This window comes from Bos grunniens, chromosome 16 (assembly GCF_055505025.1).
Source record: "Bos grunniens cultivar Pamir isolate PY7600 chromosome 16, Bosgru_T2T1.0, whole genome shotgun sequence".
In the NCBI taxonomy this organism is placed as follows: Eukaryota; Metazoa; Chordata; class Mammalia; order Artiodactyla; family Bovidae; genus Bos; species Bos grunniens.
The window spans coordinates 51,159,372-51,181,532 of record NC_141180.1 but is presented as its reverse complement, the minus strand read 5'-3'; the positions used below and the strand labels follow the sequence as shown (position 1 = coordinate 51,181,532).

The following is a 22,161-nucleotide window of genomic DNA, read 5'->3' as shown; positions in this document are numbered from 1 at the left end:
AGGCCTTTTTAATTTTGGGAATTAAAAAAAAGCCACAAAGATGAAACTCATCGTCCCCTGTGTCCTTAGGAGAGGCAGCTGGAAGGATTCCACTGTATCTGGAAGGCCAGATACACTTCCTTCTCTGAAGGAAACAAGTACTTTATAATCAAAGCGCCTTCTCTCTGTCCCTCTGGTTTCTGTTAGTGTTTCTTTGTTGGGTCAGTTTTGTAAAGTGACGCGAGGTCTCCCATGTGTGGGTGGGTGGGGCGGGCACATTTTGTTGGACGTCAGGCCTCAGCATCAGTGTCACAGAGTCGAGTGTCAGCAGGTCTAACTGGGACTTCGAATCCCTTGCCCCTCCCCGCCGCCCACCCCACCCCTCCTGGCGGGGCTGGGCTTCGTTTTGCCCCTTCACAGGCTGGGGTCTCCGGGAGCTGACTCGGGAGCCCTGCCGCTTTCCAGGGCAGCAGCCTCACCTCCCGCCTCCCTCTCGTCCCTCATGTTGTCTTGTGCTGAGTCCAGAGACCTCGACGCTTTACTGTCCAATTCTTCTGTAAGCAGAATTGAGCCCTGGAGTCGTGGTGGTCAACAGGGTTGCTGTGGCAGAGCGCCGCCCACCGCGGCGTCACCCGCGTGGTCCACACCCCGTTCCTGACAGTCTGAGGATGTGGGGAGGGTCTGTGTGTGCTTGCATGGACGTGTGTGCACTCACGTGTGCCTGGGCACATGTGCGCTGGGAGCCGTGCTGTGAGGGAGCCCCACTGCCGCTCCCCTTCCATTTCTGTCCTGTCCTTCTAGACAAGGACACGCACACTCCTCCAGGCTCTGGGCTGCCAGCCTCCGGCCAGTCTTAGGTTAGGATTGCCAGCCTCCCCTCCTGCCCTCTGAGGTCCTACCGTGTCTCTCTCTACACAGACGCCTTCACCTCGCAGAGGTTTTCACTCCTGTGGTCTCTTATGAGCCTCACCGTTGTCTTGGGAAGGCTGCAGGCCCAGATGCTTACCCCCTGTTTCAGATGGGGAAGCTGAGTCTCAGCAGTCTGATGCGATCATTGATTGACAGGCCCGGAATCCTGTGTCCTCTCCACACGCTGTCTCTGCCCGAGCTCCCTCTGCTGAGGCGGGGCTGTGCCCTGGCTGCCTCGCTCGGTGTCCTGGCTAGTGAGGAGCCATCACCTTCCTGTTGGGCGTTTGCATGTGGAACACCCGAAGTGAGGTTGCCCGACTCACTTGGGCCTCCTGGGAGCGAGGAGCGTGTAAGGAAGGTGTGGGCAGGCTTCCCTGAGAGGCGAGGGAGCCCTGGCTCCCCTCGGACAGGCCGGTTCCTGGTCCTGGGAGGAGACCAGGGCATCCACCGGCACAGCCACTCGGCAGTAGGAGGGAGTGATCGTTCCCCGCCTGGAAGGAGGCCCTGCGCGGTGGTCTCCAGCGTGCTCCACTTTCCTCTACACACTGGGAGGGGTGGAGGGCCAGATACCCCAGAAGCTGCTCTCCCTCTACTTTCTTAGGGGGTTTGTTCACTTACTCATTCAGCAGACACTTACTGACTCTGGTCCCCTTGAGACGCTGAGGTCCCTTGACTGCTGCATAATCAGGTCATGGTGACGCAGGGCTGGTGGCCAGCAGGGGAGTTACAGGACTTACATGGCTCGTGGGACCCTGCCCCAGGCTCCCTCTTCCCAGGGCCTCCCTGGCCACCTTGAGAGGTGCCTCTTGATTCCAAATTCAGCTCACTTCTTCTCTGAGGAAGGTGCTGTCAGGTGGCCTTGGGGTGGCCGGTGGGGCCAGCCTTGGCTCCAGGTGCTTGCTCTGCCTGGTGGGCCACTACCAGGCTACTTCAGCTCTCAGCCTCAGTTTCTCACTTAGGGACAGTGATAACTTGTCTCTTTTCTTCCACTGGAGAGCATGTCTTATCTGTCTAGATTCCACAGTATCTTATCAAGCTGAGAGTGAAAAGGCTTTGGGGTCTGCTGCTGTTTCTGCAGGATCTGCAGGCAATGCTCTGTGTGATGAATCCATTTCAGAGAATCCTGGATTCAGGGAATCCAGGTCACTGACCTCACTTCAGGAGTTGGTGCTGTTCTAATTATAGCCTTCTCAGCACTGTTCTCTTGGCCCTGTCTGTGCCTCACGTAACTCTGTGACTGGGGGGAGCCCTATTTTCAGAGAAGGAAGCGGTAGAGAGGGGTCAGGAACTCGCCAGGCCACTAGGGGTTCAGAAGTAGAAAGACCCCGGGCCTGAAGCTCAAGTCTCAGCAACTGTTAACAGGGAAACCTGGTGTATCACCCTCCTCGCCTGCGCTGTGACCCCCTGTAAGAGCCGGGTCTGGTCCTGGCTGTGACAAGCCCTCTGGCGAGAGCCCCTGAGGGGGCAACCAAGGCTGACTGGCAGAGATGCAGCAAGGCACTGGCCTTGAGAGGCAGGGAGGGCCTACCTTTGTGCTGCCCTTCCCTCTGCTGGTCAATGGTCACGCTTTTACTTTGCAAAGCTTTCCCCATCTTTTTCCCTGGCTCACCCTCTCCAAAGCCCCTGGTAGCCTCTCCTTAGTGTGGATTTACAGGTGAGGCGCGTACTCCAGGCGGGTGGTCACTCACGTGGTCTGGTCTGGGCATCCAGCTGGGGCCATGTGCGACTGGCTTGCCTGGCCCACAGGGTGGGAGCCCTGGTGGGAGCTGGTGTGGAATCTGGTCCTCCTGGATCCCAGGCTGCTGCTCACCTCTAGAACGGGCCATGGGGTGACACAGTAGAACCCCCTGGAGGGTGTGCTGTCCTGGGTGGAACAGGGTGCACACAGGGATTTGCTCCTGGCTGCCCTCTTGCTCCTCTCACGCCGGCTTTTGTTTCCTGCAGGGTCAGGAGACGCCTGAAGAATATTACTCCGAGAGCCTCGATGACCCAGAAGGAGCATTCCACTTCTCAGGGATGAGGGCCGAGAGCGCCTCTGCGGATGTCTCTGCAGCCTCCTCCCCGGAGCAGTCACCTCCGCCCTGGGCTCACGCCACAGGCAGCGAGGGCCCGGCTCCTGCCTATGTTGCCAGCGCACCCTTTCGGGAAGGCGGGGTCCTGGGCCAGGCCGCCTCCCCTCTGGGCAGGGTGAATGGGAGGCTCTTCGCAAGTCCCAGAGACCCATTCTCTGCCCCGGGCCTTCAGCAGAGGGTCTACCACCAGGACCAGTCGTCCATGGGAGGCCTCACGGCTGAGGACATTGAGAAAGCCCGGCAGGCCAAGGCTCGCCCTGAGAGCAAGCCCCACAAGCAGGCAGTGCGTGCAGGAGGCCCCTGGGGTGGGCTGGAGTGGTCCCCACAGTCCTGCTGTGTCAGGCGCAGCCTCTGGGGACACTGTCCAGGTCTGTGGCCTGGAGTTTCAGGCACACGGAGGCCTCTTGTGGGTGGAGTGTGCTGCCCTTGGGGTGGAGAGGGGCTGTGGGGGGCAGCATGGACCCTGAAGGTTGGTCCTGTTCCTGGTCACTGATGCCATGAAGGGTCTTCTCTTCTCCCTCTAGCTCAGTGAGCATGCTCGTGAGCGGAAGGTACCAGTTACACGTATTGGGCGGCTGGCTAACTTTGGAGGTAAGGTGCCAGTCCTGGCGAGAGGAGCTGAGGCTGCCATGGGGCCTTTGTGAGGCGGGAAGGATGGGGACCCACGGGTGTCCTGGGGAGGGTGGTAGCTCCTGTGTTTGCCATTCTTGGATGTTTTCCATGAATGTGAAAACATTCATGGGATCCAATGTGATTGTGAGTGATCCAGTCACTACCTCATCTCACCCCTGGGGATCAGTGGAGTGTGGCTGATGCTGTGCTGTGATTGCAGCTTTGCTTCTTGTGGGGCAGCGTCTGCAGCATCAGCTTCTCACTCAGGCCTCTGGAGGCCCCGCAGAGAGGAGGTGGGACAGTGGGGCTGCTTGGCTCCTGGACACAGTAGTTTTGCCCAGTCCTTTGGGGAGCTACTTGCTGATTCCCACAGGGCTGCGGACTCCAGTAGAATGATATTGAGGTGTGTTGGCCCTGAGCTGCTGCTGTCCATTTTAATACCCCGTAGAGTTGTGAGTTTGTCCTTTCCTTTGGGAGTTTGTGTGCAATACATCTGTGCTCTCTTTGTCATCTTATAATGAAGATTCACAGCAGTTGTATCTGCTTTTGTGATGTTGTGTTGTCTATCTGGTGCTTATTCGCTGACCAAAATATTTCTGTTGAAAGTGCTGTCCTTTGCAGTGGTTCTACTTGAAGATGGAATGACTTCTCTAAAGCTTGCTTGTCCTTAGTAGGTTCTCCATTCATACTTTAATGAAAGTATGGTATTATTATGGCAATCAGCTCTGGCAGCTTGATTCATATACCCTTGCTGGGCAAGTGCAAGGCTGTGTGTGGCAGAGGTCTCATTGGCTCCTGTCGATGCCAGTGCTGACTCGTCATGAAGGCCCACTCACCTGTCTGAGCTATTACTGCCTGCCTTTTGCTTTCTTGGTCTGTATGTCTCCCCTCCTATAGACTGTACATCAGGCTCACTCTTTTCCCTGGCTGCTCTTCTCTTTTGAAAACCCATCTTTCTCTTTGTTCAAAATTGGCTCTGTGTTCCTGGCCCTCTGGGAGCTGGCCTGATGTGTGGGCTTTAACACTGAACAGTGGCTGGCTGTCCACCTTATGTTCAGAGCAGACGAGGTTAGTTGGATAGAATTATCTCAACTCTGAGGTTTTCTTCCATAACTGTTATCTTAAAATTTGACATCTGCTGCTACTTATCTTTTCCAAAATCTGGCATCCATTGTCATCTGAGTTTTGGTACAAAATTATTGCTTCATTTCACATTCATGGGCTAGCAGTTCCTCATAGAACATCGTACCCCCCTGGGGTACCACCACCAGAATGGGTTTGAGAGTCGCTGCTCTGATGGTGTCCAGCGGTCCTCACACCCAGAAGACACGGCACTTCCCTGCTTTGCTCAGTGGCTGTTAGTTGGGATGTTTATTATCATTCTTATTGAGTGGAGGTTCTGTTTTCTCCTCCATGAGTCTGAGGGCAGGAGCCATTCTCTTCTTACTCTAGTTTTTCTCTGTAACCTGTAATCCTCTTCCCCTCACTCAGACCAGAGCTCATCACAAAGCCCTGTTGCCGGAAGGCTTAGTTTGACTAACATAGTTTAGAATGGGCGTAAGCCTCTCTCTCGAGTCTTTGCGGGGGTGGAGTAGTAGAGGACCTGTTTGGGAAAGCGGTCAGGATGAAGGTCGTGATGGCCGATTAGAATTTGATGGAGATAATGGTGAAGCCAGCAAAAGTCAAGCCCTTTTGGGTGGTGGGTTAAGGACAGCAGACTGAAGTGAAAGCAGTGGTCGAGGAAGGTGTGTAGGACAAAAAGCCAACTTCCTTAAAACCAGGGTGCAGGGCTTCCCTCGGGGTGTGGGAGACATGGCCGCCAGAGGGAGCTGGGGTTGGGTGAGAGAGGCCTGGTCTCTGTAGGGGCTTTGCACCCTCCGGAGCCTCTTGAGCCTTTGCTGACAGCTGCCTGGTGCCCAGAGCCCTCCTTCAGAGTCTCTGCTGAAGATTTGCTCACAGCTGTGAGTTGCTCATGTTGCCCATGCAGCTGGCGGCTCGTGTTTCAGGATTGGAGGTGGCAGGATGGGAGCAAAGAGGAGCCAGGTCTGGAAAGAATGTGCTATTCTGGCCCCAGAGGTAAATTCTGAACCTTCTGTCCTATCCAGAGGTTTTCAAACTGTGGGTTATGACCCTTAAGTGAGTGTGAAATCAGTTTAGTGGATCAGGACCAGTGTTTTTAAAAAGAAGCAAATAGAATGGAATTTAAGAGAAAAGGATCAGAGTTAGTATCGTAGATCCTGAGAACTTAGAACATTGCAAAAATATTTGTTTCAGATATATTTATGCTATTGATCCATGTTCTTCATTGCATTGTATATGGCTTACTGGTGGGTCATTGTCTAAACAATTTGAAGTGACCCTGCTTTACTTTCTTCTCCTAGGAAACACTTTGAACCTTTTTTCTCCTCACAAGGGTGAGATGTTTTGAGGTGCAGAGTAACAGACTTTAGGAAGTTTTATGAGGGGTATGAAGGAAGGCAGTTGCTCTCGACCTCAGGGAGATAGGGTTGTGTTTGGGAATGTCCGCAGCAGTATTCAGCTGTGTGGAGGCAGAGGCAGGGGCTTTCCAGTTGGGATGGCACATTTTGATGCTGAGATGGGGCAAGAACTCTAGGTCCAGTTTGGCCGTAGGGTGTCATGGCTGTGATGCTGTGGGCATGGGGATCTGTACTTTTGTCCTCTACTTTTAGAATTTTGTTTTTGCTTTTGGTTTTCAGCAGTGTGACTGTGACATGCTTGGGTGTGATTTGCTTTGTTTTTATCCTGCTCGGGATTGCAGAGCTTCTTGAACCTGTGGCTTGATGTCTTTCATCAGTTTTGGAAAATAACGGTCATTTTTTAACATATTGTTTCTGGCCTGTTCTCCTTCCCCTCTCTTTCTGAGACTCCAGTTACACATGTGTTGGGTCTTTCCCTCTGTCCTATGTGTCTCCTCTGCTCTTTTCTGTATTTTTCATTTGTGCCTCAACCTTACAGGTTCAGGGAGATGTCTTATCCTCTCTCCTGCACCTACAAATAGAGGGAGAACTGGATGATTATAGAAACGAGACTAACAGACAAAGTGAGCACTAAGGAAACTTGTTTCTCTGGTGGCTCGGTGGTAAAGAATCTGCCTGCCAGTGTAAGAGACATAAGAGATGTGGGTTCTTCCCTGGGTTGGAAAGGTCCCCTCGAGAAGGAGATGACAACCTACTCCAGTATTCTTGCCTGGGAAATCCCACGGACAGAGGAGCCTGGTGGGGGCGTTGCAAGAGTCAGACATGACTGAAGTAAATAAACAACAACAAGAGAAAACTTATCAAAAGGAGCTGAGCACTGTGTGCATAGCACTTTGCTGATCACTGCTGCTGCTGCTAAGTCGCTTCAGTCGTGTCCGACTCTGTGTGACCCCAGAGACGGCAGCCTACCAGGCTTCCCCGTCCCTGGGATTCTCCAGGCAAGAACATTGGAGTGGGTTGCCATTTCCTTCTCCAATGCATGAAAGCAAAAACTGAAAGTGAAGTTGTTTAGTCGTGTCTGACTCCTAGCGACCCCATGGACTGCAGCCCACCAGGCTCCTCCGTCCACGGAATTTTCCAGGCAAAAGTACTGGAGTGGGGTGCCATTGCCTTCTCCTGCTGATCACTAGGACCTTCATTTAGGAATTTACAGTCCACATCATTGAGGCAGAAGGGAGAAAAATACTAAGTAAGAGAACTAGAAAGAGAGGAACAACAAGTGAAGAAATAGGAAGCGATAAGGATATTTAGATTCTACGTAGAAAGGATTTTGAAATATGATACGTGAAAATAGATGCTAGTCTGAGAAAACAGTGGGCCAGGAGTGAAGAGTAGAGGGAACGGACTCTCAGGAATCCTCTTATTTTTAAAAGGTAAAAGGTTAAGGACTCTTACTCCCAGAAAAATACATTGCTTTAAAAAATAGTTCCCAAGACACCATTGAATTTCTTAAGTGATTTTGTAAGAACAGTGTTCTTACAAATAGAAAATAGGTGAATGCAAACTGATCGCCATTGTTGCCTAATTTCATAAAGATTCTGATCACCCTAGGTGTCCTGTTAATATGTCAGCAACAAAGCTCTTTCTGAGCTCGTTTGCCCGCTTTCCGACAAAGCTTTTGTGTCGTTCCCCACAGCCCCTCGGCTCAGTAGTAAAACTGAAAACAAAAGATTTGGGGATAAATGGGCATAGTTTGGTGATTTTTCAATTTTGCTAAGTAAGAACATTTAAAACAAAACCTATCATCAACTACGAACACCATTTAATTTATACTTTTAAAGGCCATTTAGCAATGTAAAAGTACAAAGGACATGCTCCCAAGATAAAGGATGGTACATTGGGTAACTGGTTTCGTTGATGGCCTCATTCAGTCTTCTTTGTTTTCAGATGTAGACCCTGCTGTGTCTTGCCAGGGGCCTTGCAGAGCCGGTTCAGCAGTGGGGATGCCAGTGGACCCGTTGGCTGGGGTGGGGGGCGCAGCTCCATAGGGGTGGGAGTGTTCACATCTCCTGCAGTAGGACTGTGTTCCGAGCTCCTGGCATGAAGCCCTTTGTTGACTTGTCTGAAGTCAGGCTTCCCCCACCAGCATTATTGATAGGGCACTTGATTTTCATTGAGGGTGTGGAGATCTGAGGTCCTGGTGTCGATAGGGGCTGCTCTGGCGTCCCTCGTTGGGTGGCACTCAGTGATGCCAGCTTTGCCGCTTGACTTCCCGAGGACGCACGCTGCACATGTGCTGTCCCTCTAAGCAGCCGGCGCTCCTCTGTGCCTCTGTGGTCGCAAGACTGATGCTCCGTAAGTCCAAGAGAAGTTAGCAACCTTGGCAAGGGTGAGGGAACATGGTCTCCTGCATTTCCCAGGAGCATGCTTCAAAGGCACTTTGAGTCTGGGTCTGCCACCCTTGAACTCGTCCCTTCTCCTGGATCCAGCAGAGGGGCCGTCAGTTCTTCCCTTCCCACCCTGGCCCAGTTCTTAGAACCGAGGAGAACACTCACCCTGCAGGGAACTTCCTCCACCGCTCCTTCCTGTTTGCCTTCCTGCAGCGCTGTGGGCTGCAGCCCCTCCCAGGCCTGGAGCTGGCGTGGTGTGGAGGGTGCAGGTGATGGGAGAGAATGTGGAAGAACCAAGGGTTCGGGAGCACCTTGAAGCAAAGGAAATTTCCTTGTCCGTTGCCTTTTCTGCGTGGACTTTCTTGTTCTATGAGATCAGGAGGACCGTGGGATGTGTTGATAAAAGTGAGGCCCGTGAACAGAGCCTGGCACGTGGGTGGTGCAGTGTGAGTGAAGCTGTTTTCCCTTAGGTTTGCCCCTCACCGCTGCAGGAAACCTCTGGCCAGCCTTGCTCAGTAAACATGCCTGGGGGTCTGGCAGGTAAATGCGGAACATTTCCTCACTTCTTTCTGCTCTCAGCACCTCTCACCACGCCTCCTCACAGATGCTGCTGTTTACTGGAAGGTGTTTATTTTTACTTTTTTCTTGACCTATGTGCCTGTGTGGGCGGAAGCCCAGTGGTTGCTCAGAGGGGACCTATTTGTCTCTTGAGGACCTGCAGAGGGCCTCTGGGGCCTGGGATTTCTGGTCACGAGGAACAGGCCCAGTTCCCTGGGAAGCAGCCCTCTGCTCCCAACTCCTAGGGAGAACCCTGCTCCCTGCAGTTCCTCACTCCTTCCGTGTTTCTAGCCTGAAAAACCTCCTCTGGTGAGAGAAATGTAGGAACTTTCTTGAAAGGGGCTGGTGCCTTCTCACAGCCTAGGGTGGTGGCCAGGCTGCTGACAGTGGTCGTGGGGCTACTTACCTGAATCTGTGGCTGGTCTCCTCTGGGACCTCTGAGCAGCCTGTGCGGTCCAGGCCAGGGCTGCCTGTGGGTCAGGGCATGGATGGCGCTGTCCTGAGGGCTGGGGTGGGGGGGCTGGGTGTGGGTGGGGATAAAGGTGACACACGGAGAGTGAGTGAGCCTGGGCTCAGGGTGTCCTCACCAACTCGGGGAATCTGAGACAGAGGTGCCGCCTGGCTCTGCGGGAAGGAGGAACCTGGCTGCACCCTGCCCTTCTCTCTCCACGAGGCTCTGAGAGTCCTTTAAATCAGCTGTATTGAGGACTGGCAGGAGGGCCAGTCTATTCCTGGTTCAGTAGAGCAGGAGCTCTGAGGTCAAGGTCAGGGCTAGCTGGCTGGCGGGGCTGCTCACCTTCCGGGCCGCAGTGGGGAGCCTGTCTTTTGGCAGTTCTGCAGGCCTGGCACCAGGCTGGTCCTGAGGGAGCTCGCGGGGCCATTGGAGGAGCCTGCGGCCTCCTTTGCAGAATGTTCCCTCCGTGATTCAGTGTTCAGTGACATGTCCTTGGCTTGGAGAGCTTTGGCTCTGTCCCACAGCCTAGAAGTGGCCAGAGAAGAGTCTGAGGGGGCCCAGCAGGAGGCGCGGGGGGATCTGCAGAGGGAGGGGTGCGGCGTCTGCTTGCAGTGGCCAGGCTGGGTAACCTTTGGTGCGTCTGCCTCTCTCGTAGGCTTCTCTTTGGATTTGATCTAGCCAGAGAAAAATCTTGGGGCAGAGATACGCTGGTGAAGGTCATTGGGATTTGAAAGTTAATGTTCCCATTATCATTTTTTTGCTAAGTCAGATAGTGTGATGAGTGGGGTGGGGATGGGCAGGCAGCAGGAGTTAATATTTGACCAGAGACGCGGCTCCGGCTCTGTGCTCAGTGTCCCCTGGGGCTGGGTTGGGGTGTCAGAGGGAAACAGGCCACAGCATCTCCATTCAGCGCACCAGGGTGTCCTTGGGGGCATCTCCAGATGACTGTGGCCTCTTCCTCTGGCTGCCAGAACTTGGCTTATGCTTGGTATGTGCTGACTGAGCAGCAACATGGGCTGCTGGGCACTTGAAATGTGGCTGGTCCAAGTTGAGATGTGCTCTGAGAGTAAAATACACGTTGGATTTGAGGGCTTAGTGTAAGAAAAGAGTAATATATCTTTTTAACCGTGTTTATATTGAGTACTTGTAAGGGATGATATGTTGAGTTGTTGTTGTTCAGTCGCTGAGTCGTGTCCAGCTATTTGCGACCTAATGGAGTGTAACACACCAGGCTTCCCTGTCCTTCCCATCTCCTGGAGTTTGCTAAAACTCATGTCCATTGAGTTGATGATGCCATTCAACCATCTCATCCTCTGTTGACCCTTTCTCTTGCCTTCAGTCTTTCCCAGTATCAGGGTCTTTGCATCAGGCCAAAGTATTGGAGCTTCAGTTTCAACATCAGTCCTTCCAATGAATATTCAAGGTTGATTTCTTTTAGGATTGATTGGTTTGATCTCCTTGCTGTCCAGGGGACTCTCAAGAGTCCTCTCCAACACAACAGTTCAAAAGAATCAATTCTTCAGCACTCAGCCTTCTTTATGGTCCAACTCTCACATCCATACCTTACTACTGGAAAAACTATAACTTTGACTAGATGGACCTTTCTTGGCAAAGTAATGTCTCTGCTTTTTAATACGCTGTCTAGGTTTGTCATAGTTTTTCTTCCAAGGAGCAAGTGTCTTTTAATTTCATGGCTGCAGTTACCATGTGCAGTGATTTTGGAGCCCAAGAAAGTAAACTCTGTCATTGTTTCCATTGTTTCCCCATCTGTTTGCCATGAACTAAGTGATGGGACTGGATGCCATGATCTTAGTTTTTTGAATGTTGAGTTTTAAGCCAGCTTTTTCACTTTCCTCTTTCACTTTGATCAAGAGGCTCTTTAGTTCTTCTTCACTTTCTGCCATAAGGGTGGTGTCATCTGCATATCTGAGGTTATTGATATTTCTCCTGGCAGTCTTGATTCCAGATTGTGCTTCAGCAGCCAGGCTTTTCTTATGATGTACTCTGCATATAAGTTAAATAAGCAGGGTGACAGTATACAGCCTTGACAGTATACTCCTTTCCCAATTTGGAACCAGTCCATTGTTTCATATCCATTTCTAATTGTTGCTTCTTTAGTTGCATACAGGTTTCACAGGAGGCAGATAAGGTGGTCGGGTATTCCCATCTCTTTAAGAATTTTCCACAGTTTGTTGTGATTCATAGTCAAAGGCTTTAGCTTAGTCAATGAAGCAGAAGTAGTTGTTTTTTTCTGGAGTTCTCTTGCTTTTTCTGTGATCCGGTGGATGTTGGTAATTTGATCTCTGGTTCCTCTGCCTTTTCTAAATCCAGCTTGAACATCTGGAAGTTCTCGGTTCATGTACTGTTGAAGCCTAGCTTGGAGAATTTTGAGCATTACTTTGATAGCATGTGAAATGAGTGCAATTGTGTGGTATCTTGAAAATTCTTTGGCATTGCCTTTCTTTGGGATTGGAATGAAAACTGACCTTTTCCTGTTCTGTGGCCACTACTGAGTTTTCCAAATTTGCTGGCATTCTGAGTGCAGCACTTTCACAGCATCATCTTTCAGGATTTGAAATAACTAAGCTGGAATTTCATCACCTCCACTAGCTTTGTTCATAGTAATGCTTCCTAAGGCCCACTTGACTTCGCATTCCAAGATATCTGGCTCTAGGTGAGTGATCACACCATCATGATTATCTGGGTCATTAAGATCTTTTTTGTATAGCTCTTCTGTGTATTCTTGCCACCTCTTAATATCTTCTGCTTCTGTTAGGTCTATACTGTTTCTGTCCTTTATTGTGCCCATCTTTGCATGAACTGTTCCCTTGGTATCTCTAATTTTCTTGAAGAGATCTCTAGTCTTTCCCATTCTATTGTTTTCCTCTGAGGAGGCCTTAGAAATAGCTGAGAAAAGAAGAGAAGTGAAAGGCAAAGGAGAAAAGGAGAGATATACCCATCTGAATGCAGAGTTCGGGAGAATAGAGATAAGAAAGTCTTCCTAAGTAAACAATGCAAAGAAATAGAGGAAATATGTTGAGTACTTTGGGTTAAATAAAATATACGATCGGAATTCTTTTCATATGCTTCTTTTTGCCTTTTTAATGTGGTCACTAGCAAATTAAAAATACCCGTGGCTGGCGTTATGTTTCCTGGGCAGCACTGGTCTGCCTTTGAATAGGAGAAAGGACAGTAATAGCAAACATCTTTAAACGGTGTCGCCCTATGACTGCCCCTCCTGGAGGTGCTTCAGTCTTATTCCACTGTTTAATCCTCACACCGAGGACTACAGCTTTACAGCTGACAAAGTGGGGGCTGTGCATTTGCCTAATGGTGGGTAAAGTGTATTCCATAAATACATGTGTTTTAATTTGGTTATCCTTTTTTGATGTTTTAAAATTTACCTTCATTAAGTAGCTTTCTCAGTCAGTTCAATAGTATTTCTCATAGAAGTAACGCATAATCGTAGAAAACTTGGAAAATGCAGATGCACGTGCAGGTTTCCTTGCCCGGTGTGCGCCCGCCGGGCCTGGAGGGAAGCTGTTTCGTCAACCTCCCCGCCCGCAGGACCGTGCTCACCAGCGCCGGCTGTTCTCGGGCCTCTTTGGGATCTTCCCTGGGTCTTTGCTGTCCCGTCTGCTGTGGTCAGTGTGCTCCTCCATGTGTTCTTCACTCTCGGCTAACTGGCCCCCGCCCCAAGCCAGCCGGAACTGTTTGAAGTAGAGGAGATGGGCCCTGAGCCAGGCTCCTGGGCCTTCTTTGTGGGCTGAGTGGCACCTGCTGGGCTCCTCGGGCCTCTCCTGGACAGTTGGGATCATCCAGTACCAACCTCTGGACAAAGGAGGTGTTAAGAAACCTTGATTTCAAAGGTTGATGAAGGGAGAAAGTGGGGCTGATACCCTACCATCCTTAAACCCCTGTGCGTGTCTGTGGGGCCTTCCTCTTGAGTGAGAGCTGTGGTCTGGGCTCCAGTGAGTCCCCATGGCTTTTGCAAAATGTTCCAACCCTACCAATGACTGCTGTATGTTGTGGTGGTAATACGTCTCCTTGCAGCTGCAGTGAACTAGATCAGAGAGTTCTAGGGTGTTGAGGCTCACTGCACACATTGAAGTGGGTGACTGTGTCCCGAAGGGTGCCCTGTGTTGTCCTTGGCCTGCAGCCATTCCTGGTTTATTTTCCATTTGTGCTGTGCCTCCCCCTGTGTTTTTCATTGTATGTTGTCTCGGGCGTGTTTGTGCGTCGCGTGAGCATATAGCAAAGACGATGGGAGTAGGGGTAGAGGAGACTTTTCCACCAGAACACTCGTCTTGATCCAGGTGTTCTCTGAAAACAGTCAGTATGTATCTCCTACCTTTTCACAACGTCTGCAGTGTCAGCGGGGTCCTTGGGGAGTGAGGCCCTTGTCTGCCTGGGGTGCTCCAGGGCTCATTGGGAAGGGCAATGGGCAGCTCCTGAGCGAATGCCCAGAGCCCTCAACCTCCTCTTTGCAGGTCTGGCCGTAGGTCTGGGCTTCGGGGCCCTGGCCGAGGTTGCCAAGAAGAGCCTCCGCCCCGACGACCCCTCAGGTGAGCTGGGCCCTTGACCAGGAAGGTAGGGTGGGCCCTGGGAGCTGGGCCTGTCAGCTCCGAGCTCCTGCCTGTGTTCCCCGAGGGTTGGCCACCACCTTGCACCTTGCATTCGTGTAAATGGCAGCCCTGGAGTTTGGGACCCGAAGGCCGCTGTGCACCCGTCCCGGCCCATATTGGCTCACCCCACCCTCCTGGCTCCTCTGGAGGGTGAGGAGGAGTTCACTTGCTCTCTCCTGACAGGAGCCTGAGGTTCCGTTGGGACCCCAGGTCTGCTAGGCCAGCTGCCCATGGCTCCCCGATTGGCTGTGGCTGAGGGATGTGGGAGCTGCTGCTCAGTGCCCTGGGGTGGCTATCTCCTCTCAAGCCTCAGACCCTTTTGTCTCTGAGGTGAAGGTCATGACTCTCCTGTGATCCCAGGGCCAGCCTGGGGTCAGGTCAGAATGCCCAGTTCCCCCTAGTCTGGGTGGCCAGCTGTGGGCAGCACTCCATGGAGAAAGTTCTGCAGACTGGCTGCTGGAACCTGGGTGCTTATGGTGCTGTGTTAGTGGGTCAGGGGGCAGCTCCCCCCACCTCCCACTTGTGGGGGTGCCCAGCCAGGGCCCCTCCCCCAAACTTGTCCCGGCGTGGGGGTGGGTTGGGTAGATGCAGAGAACTTTCCCTTTAATGGAGTTCTGGTGGCCATTAAGGGCAGCCCTGCTAGAGCCGTCTGCTCATGGATTTCTCAGCGTGTACTTGATGTTCCCGGCTGAGTGCCCCCGTCCCTATTCAGGGCTCATCAGCTCATTCTAGGGCCTGACACTTCCTCCTCCCATCCCTGGGGACCCTGAGTGGTCCCCACTGTCCACGTGGTCCCTGAGCCCTGGCTACAGCTCCGGGCCTGGCTCCCCTGGTGGCCTGCCAGCCATTCGGATGGCCCTGCTTCACCTGCAGGACCCTCTGGAGGGGATGAGAGTCCTCTCGGGGGAGATGGCACTAGCCTGTCCCAGCGGCCCCTGAGCATGTGTGTCCTTGGAAGGGGCCAGAGGACAGAGAGGATTAGGGAGGTATTTTTAGTGTTGGTGCTGAGGCTCCGGGAAGTGAAGCCTGACTCTGGAGTGAGAAGCCAGCCTCCCCCAGGCACAGATCCTCCCGTCCTCCGCTCCAAAACTGGCAGCTCTCCATCCCGCCTTGTCCAAGCAGCGGAAAGGCAACCCCAGCTCCTAGGTTACAGCTGGTGTCCTTTGTCAGGGAAGCGGTGGCCTGGCTGGGGGTCAAGGCACCTGGGTGCCACCAGACTGGGAGCAGGACATGGGGCTCAGGCCAGAGGGTGTGCTCCCCCTTCCTGAGCAGCGCCTGGAACGCTGGGCCTGGAGGGCGCCCACCAGCCCAGCCCGCTCTCCCCAGGGAGCCTCTCCTGGCTGGGGGCCAGCCCACCATGCCCTTGGGCTCCCTGACTCCCCGACATTGTTCTCAGACCACCCTTGCCCAGGCAGTGGAGACTGGCCAGCTGTGAGGAGGGGCTGCCTAGAAATCTCAGGAGGGCCGGGCCCTGTCTCTCAATGTCAGGGTCACTGTGTCACTCGGGGAGAAAGCGCCCTCCTCCTGCCTGAGGCGGGGCCTTCCTCCTCCCCTGCCTCCTCAGGGGACACGACCCAGGTCCCCGGTTCACAGGGCCCAGGGGCTGAGCGGCTGGGGAGGGCAGAGGGGACTTAGAGGTCTGCCAGGGACCCCTCTTGGCCCAGCCACCTTGGAGTGGCCCTGCCCAGGGGCTGTGGCTTCCGTGACATCCAGCTGCTGGCCTCTTCCTGTGGAGCTGAACTCTCTCCCCTTTCTGGGACCCTGTCCTGATATCTGGTTCCCTGAGAGTGAGCCTGACCCTGTGTAGGCCTAACAGCTACCCTCAGGCACTGGCCTTCAGACTCAGATCCTGCTTTAGCCCTTTGGCCCTGGTATATCAGAGGCCAGGCTGGTACAGCCCCGGACGGAGGGCAGTGGCATGACACCACCTCCCCTGGTCCCCCCATGGGGATCCGGCTCAGACCTGCTCTGAGTGCTGGACCAGGCCAGCAGGGATGCAGGCTGAGGAAAGTGCCAGGCACCGTGGGGGCAGCCTGGGGAGTTTCTGGTCTAACTGGGCTCACAGGACAGAGGGCAAGACCACTGGGTGACCCCTTCCTCGTCACCTTGAGTCACCACCCTGTACCCTCCCACCCCTGAGTATTCTGCTCCCTGGAGGTTCCTACACTTTCTCCCTGGGCCAGCTGGCTGCAGGGGGCTGCAGGGCCTCTGTGGGGGAGAGGGGAGAGGCGGGCACCCACCTGGTGAGGCTGTCCTTGACCCTGTACTCCCCTCCTTGGAGGGCTGCGCTCTCACCATGGCCAGCGGGGCCCGGGTGACTGTGCGGGGACTCCGGGTGTGCTGGTGGCCTTTGCCCAGGACACTGAGGGGCAAGGGACTGTCACTTGGCTGGGGCTGACATGGAGGGAGAGGCCCCATGGGCCAGCCTGTGTGTGTGTGTGTGTGTGAATTGGGAGGGTGCTGGGGGCCGCCTGGGGAGACCTGGGGGGCCCCGGAGGGCCTTCCTCAGCATCTGGGGGGAAAGTGTGAGAAGTGGAGTTAAAACTGCCCTGCTGGTTTCCCTGGGAGGGAAGCCCTTTGTGTCAGGCTCTCTGCTGGGCTCTGTTCCACTGCCCTTAAAATGTGCTAAACCCTGACATTTCGTTACTGTTCTGTTTTTACTGGGAGAACCAGTGAGTTGCCAAGACCCATAACCAGGGGCTGGTGGGCTGGGTTGTACTCAGTCTTGAGTTGGGGGAGGGGCCTCTTGGGGTGAGGGGGTGGGGGTCCCAGGTTGGCAGCCCCGCCTCAGGGACATCAGGGTGGCTTTGCTCCCCTGCAGGGAAGAAGGCCGTGTTGGACTCCAGCCCCTTCCTGTCGGAGGCCAACGCGGAACGCATCGTGCGCACGCTATGCAAGGTGCGCGGGGCGGCGCTCAAGCTGGGCCAGATGCTGAGCATCCAGGGTGAGTGCGGCCAGGGCGGGGGAGACGGGGAGGGGGTGGGCCGGGGGGGCTGGCGGGGGGCGGGGGGGTGCAGTGTGGGGTAGGGAGCAGAGGGAGGGTGTGTGTTTCGGCCCCACTGGGGATGAGTAGGGAGGGAGGTTTTCTGCTCACTGGCTTCTCTTGTTTTGCGTCCTTGCTGTTAACCAACCTGGGATGTTTAAAAAACAGAGTCTTAAATAAGAGCCCCCGGTTGTTGTTCTTTGGCTTCTTCTGAGTGTTCTGGCATATCCAAAAGTCCTGGCATCTCAAAAATTGGTGAGAGTCAGGCTGATGGACCGAGGGTGCTGTGGGGGAGCTCATGGGCTGCAGTGGCGTGACATCGGGGCATGCCGGGTGTGGCCCAGGGAAGGAAGGCTGGGGAGGACGCTGTGGCTGAGCAGGAGGCGGGCTCGGTGTAGTGCTGAGAGTGGAGCCTGAATGCAGGGGAGCCTCAGGCCTTCTGATGGGGGCCCCCGGGCGGAGCAGCTGAGAGGCTGGTGTCCTGAGTGGGAGCAAAGCCAGTTCCCCTCAAGCAGGAGGAACCTGAGGCTGGGCCTGTGCCTTGGCTTCTCTGAACTGGGGTTCAGTGTATGGAAGGGTGGAGCAGCACTGGGCCTCCTCTGAGGAGGCTGCACTGGGCAGGGTGATGGAGGTGGCCTGTGCACCCTCCTTCCGAGGGGTCAGCGCTCTGCTGTCTGCTCTGCTGCCTTCCAGACGACGCCTTCATCAACCCCCATCTGGCCAAGATCTTCGATCGGGTCAGGCAGAGTGCAGACTTCATGCCGCTGAAGCAGATGATGGTGAGGTCGGGGCTTCTTGGCTGGGGCGCGGCAGCCCTGTGGGTGGGGATGGGGGGCTCCTCAGGGTGTCCCCAGCTGTGCTCACAGCCCCTCCCTGGCCTCTCTCTCCAGAAAACTCTCAACAACGACCTGGGCCCCAACTGGCGGGACAAGCTGGAGTACTTTGAGGAGCGGCCCTTCGCAGCCGCCTCCATTGGGCAGGTGCACCTGGCCCGCTTGAAGGGGGGCCGCGAGGTGGCCATGAAGATCCAGGTAGGCGCCCAGGGGCGTGCTTATGTCTTCGGGAGCTGCTCAGGGCAGAGCCGGGGCCTGCGGTGTGGGGGCCTCTGCACCCACATGCCCTGTGTGTACCTGCGCCCGGGGCAGAGTGCGTGTCTCATCGCCTCTGTCCCTAACACCAGATCAGCGCTGGGTGCGGAGAAGTATTTGCGGAGTGACTGGGAAGGATAATAGCCTCCCAGCAAGCTTGGTTTGAGCGGGGTGGGGACAGGGGGCAAGTGATGGTCTGCCTGGGGGCCTGAGCTGGAGGGGTGGGGCGGCTGTTTCTGTATGGGCGTGGGGGTGCGGCAGGTGGAGTGCAAGAGGGTCATGGTGGGCTCGGGGGTTACAGCAGCATCGTGGGGTCTTGGCTCTGCCCTGAAGGTGTGGGGTCTGGGAGAGACACAGCTGGGAAGCTGACGGGCGGCAGGAGGGTGGGGCCCGCAGGGCTGTGCTCTGAGTGCCCGGTGCCCCCATGCTCCCTGCAGTACCCTGGCGTGGCCCAGAGCATCAACAGTGACGTCAACAACCTCATGACTGTGCTGAACATGAGCAACATGCTTCCGGAAGGTCTGAGGCTGCTGCTGGGCAGGGCAGGCGTGGGGGTGGGGTGCTGACGCGGGAGCCCCTGGCCACCGACAGCCTGCTCCCCTGCCCAGGCCTGTTCCCCGAGCACCTGATCGACGTGCTGCGGCGGGAGCTGGCCCTCGAGTGCGACTACCAGCGGGAGGCCGCTTGCGCCCGCAGGTTCAGGTGCGTCTCCAGCCTCGGGCCCGCGCCCGCTGCTCCCGCTGCGGGGACAGAAGAGGTGGCTCTTCGGCCCTCCGGCTCCGAGGGGCGGAAGACCGTGGTTGGGGCCTGGGGTCAGAGCCCCGTCCCCCACCAGCTGGAGGCAGGGCCCTCAGCCCGGAGGCTTCAGCCCCTCGCTGTCCTGCATGTCGTCTCCAGGGTGGGCGTGGGAGGATCAGGGTGAACAGGGTGTGACCTCTCGACCCTGCCAGGGAGCTACTGAAGGACCACCCCTTCTTCTACGTGCCCGAGATCGTGGACGAGCTCTGCAGCCCCCACGTGCTGACCACGGAGCTGGTGTCCGGCTTCCCCCTGGACCAGGCCGAGGGGCTGAGCCAGGAGATCCGAAACGAGGTGTGTCACTTGGGGACCCTGGAGTCCCCAGCACTCCCTGTGGGGGGTGGGACAAGAGCGCTTCGTCGTCCCCCCACCCGGCGATATACCTGGAATCAAAGTTGGCTGTGGGCGGGAGGTGGGATGGGGTGGGTGATGAGAGGAAAGCAGGGGTCAGGCTTCCAGATCCAGGTCTAGTGGGGGCCAGGCAGCCTGGCGTGGTGTGACTGGACCCACTCGGCCCCCAGATCTGCTACAACATCCTGGTACTGTGCCTGCGGGAGCTGTTCGAATTCCAGTTCATGCAGACAGACCCCAACTGGTCCAACTTCTTTTATGACCCTGAGCTGCACAAGGTGAGCACCCGGGGGCTCCCACAGGGACCCTGAGCTCCGCTGGACCAGGCTCCGAGATCTGGGGGTCTCAGCCCCCCGTTGCCCTGTCCCTCTACCCCATTGAGGCAAACCTTCCCCGGTATCGCCCATCCCCAGGTGGCTCTTCTGGACTTCGGGGCAACTCGGGAATTTGACAGATCCTTCACCGACCTCTACATCCAGGTAGAGGGGAGGTGGGGGGCTAGCTTTGGCCGGTGATCTTCTGGGGCTTGGAGGGAGGGTGGACTCCTATCCTGATGTCCCTGTCTGTCCCCGGTGTTTGGTGACAGTGGAGGAGGTCACAGCCGCCTCAGGTGCAGAGGAAAGTAAAAGTCAGTTGTGTATGACTTTGCGAGGCCATGGACTGTAGCCCCCCAGGCTCCTCTGTCCATGGGATTCTCTGGGCGAGAATACTAGAGTGGGTAGCCATTCCCTTCTCCAGGGGATCTTCCCAACTCAGGGACTGAACCGCAGGCAGATCCTTTACTGTCTGAGCCACCAGGAAAGCCCAAGTAAAGGGTCAAAGTGGATGTGCTGGCATGTGGGGGGAGGGGCTGGTGCCAGCCCCCTGGACCCCCAGGATCTCCTCTCTACGTGCCACCCATGGTGCCTCTGTCCAGATCATCAGGGCTGCTGCTAACCAGGACAGGGAGGCTGTACTGAAGAAATCCATAGAGATGAAGTTCCTTACCGGCTATGAGGTCAAGGTGAGCTCTCTTGACTCTGGAGGTGCACCAGGCCTGCTGAGCCACATGCAGCCCCCGGGCCCACTTTGGTGTTCGTGGGAAGGCTGGGATGTGGACTGCTTTCCCTGTGAAATCTGAAGGGTATCTCAGTTTGTAAGTGGATGGAATCAGAGCTGGTAGGGCAGGTCGGGCAGGCCCTGCCCCAGCCGGTGGGCCGAGGTCCTCAGAATACCAGGGCTGGTCATGAAGCCCTTGTGTCCCACCCCAGCCCACGTCGAGATCCTAGTCATTGGGCTCGTCGCGGGCGCTCAGGGCCTGGGCGAGCAGGTGGGATGGCAAAGCCCAGCCCCCACTTCCTGTGGCCTCACTGGGGGAGGGGTGAGGGGCATGCTGGAAGAGATCTTAGTAGCCCCTTAAATGAAGGGGTGACCGTCTTGGTGTCCTGTCGCCAGATAGCAGCACTCTCCTCTCCCGACAGTGGGGAAGGGGCGCAGACCTCCTGGTGGTCTCGGGTCTACCACCTACAAGGAGTGCAGAGGCTCAGCTCAGCTCAGGCCTGTGGCTCTTTCGAGATTGACAGGTGTTTTATAAAACCTCTGGATTTGAGTGCCCTCAGGCTGGGTCACACCTGGCGTTCTGCCACAGACCTGCCAAGCTCCCTTTCTTCTTACCTGGAAGAAAGGTCACACATTAAGTGGTTTGAGTTCATGCCCCCACTTACCATGATTCAATCTGGGTGAAGCATTCACTACCCGCCCTGCCCTCAGGGAGTGCTCAGTCTAGCCCCTGGGGGGGGTGTGTGTGGGAGGAGCCCTGGGCTTGAAGCCCCCAGGCTCTTCAGTCTCCCCTCCGTCTTCCTCCAGGCCATGGAAGACGCCCACTTAGATGCCATCCTCATCCTGGGGGAGGCCTTTGCCTCGGAGGAGCCCTTTGACTTTGGGACCCAGAGCACCACCGAGAAGATCCACAACCTGATCCCCATCATGCTGAAGCACCGGCTCGTCCCGCCGCCGGAGGAGACCTACTCCCTGCACAGGAAGATGGGCGGCTCCTTCCTCATCTGCTCCAAGCTGAAGGCCCGGTTCCCCTGCAAGGCCATGTTTGAGGAGGCCTACAGCAACTACTGCAGGAGGCAGGCCGAGCAGCAGTAGCAGGACCCTCCGGCCTCGGTCCTTGAGCCGCTGAAACTAGTAGGAAGCTGGTGGTGCCCGCGCTGCATTTAAACTTCGCCCGGTGGGAGAGGGTGGCCGGGCTGATGGGGGGACGCTGCTCGGAGCCCGTTGCCCGCGCTTATACACGGTTTTCTTGCTAAGTGGCTGTGTGGTGAGAGGAGCAAGGATGAAAATGCAGCCCCACTACTGTCTGTCAGAATCTGCTTATTGTTTAGTAATCCTCTGAAATGACTCTCGATAAAAAGACAATTTTATTTCCTCTTCCTTTTTGTAACAGGGGGTTTTTGCTAATGTGAACGTTAGCCAGAAGATAAGAGTTCTTCCTTTGAATCCTGCCACCAAAAACAAAAACAAAACACCAAAACCAGAAAAGCCTTTTTGGATTTTATTGAATGTGTAATATCAGGTTTGTGTGTGTGTGTGTTTCTAGAATGAGATTTGTATTTTTTGCCTTTTCCTCTCCGGCCTGGATCTACAAGTGCTGAGCTGAGCAGTGCCAACAAGTACTACTTTGCCAAGCCAGGTCCACCCACACCTGCCCTCTGGCTGGTTGCTAGAGGCTTTCTTGAGAACCAGAGGTTTCCAGAGAACTGCCGCCTCCTACGGGGAGGACAGGAGCCACAGAAGGAGAGAGGGCCACACGCGCTGTCCCTGGGCTCCAAGACTGGTGTGCGGGGGGGCGGGCCGGGGCCTTGATGTGCACATATCACCTGCTTGGACCCAAGGGGTCATTTCAGGCTGTGTTAATAT

At 55.3% G+C, this 22,161-nt stretch overlaps 1 protein-coding gene across 6 annotated transcripts in view; it reads left to right on the top strand.

Annotated features, from left to right (window-relative positions):
* Positions 1-21,775, top strand: part of COQ8A (coenzyme Q8A) — a 47,073-nt gene extending 25,298 nt beyond the window's left edge. For 3 of the 6 annotated variants that reach the window (XM_086345043.1, XM_086345044.1, XM_086345045.1), the window contains exons 3-16: positions 2,833-3,243; positions 3,485-3,551; positions 13,903-13,977; positions 16,859-16,981; positions 17,714-17,799; positions 17,911-18,051; positions 18,546-18,627; positions 18,717-18,810; positions 19,059-19,200; positions 19,428-19,535; positions 19,671-19,736; positions 20,174-20,260; positions 21,103-21,429; positions 21,689-21,775. In XM_086345043.1, the coding sequence (XP_086201169.1) occupies positions 2,833-3,243; positions 3,485-3,551; positions 13,903-13,977; positions 16,859-16,981; positions 17,714-17,799; positions 17,911-18,051; positions 18,546-18,627; positions 18,717-18,810; positions 19,059-19,200; positions 19,428-19,535; positions 19,671-19,736; positions 20,174-20,260; positions 21,103-21,390 (1,770 nt within the window). In that variant the 3' untranslated portion in view covers positions 21,391-21,429; positions 21,689-21,775. Of the gene's footprint in view, positions 1-2,832; positions 3,244-3,484; positions 3,552-13,902; positions 13,978-16,858; positions 16,982-17,713; positions 17,800-17,910; positions 18,052-18,545; positions 18,628-18,716; positions 18,811-19,058; positions 19,201-19,427; positions 19,536-19,670; positions 19,737-20,173; positions 20,261-21,102 lie in introns of all 6 variants that reach the window. The other 3 variants (XM_086345041.1, XM_086345039.1, XM_086345040.1) reach the window with 1 other exon arrangement.
* Positions 21,776-22,161: the final 386 nt, after the last annotated feature.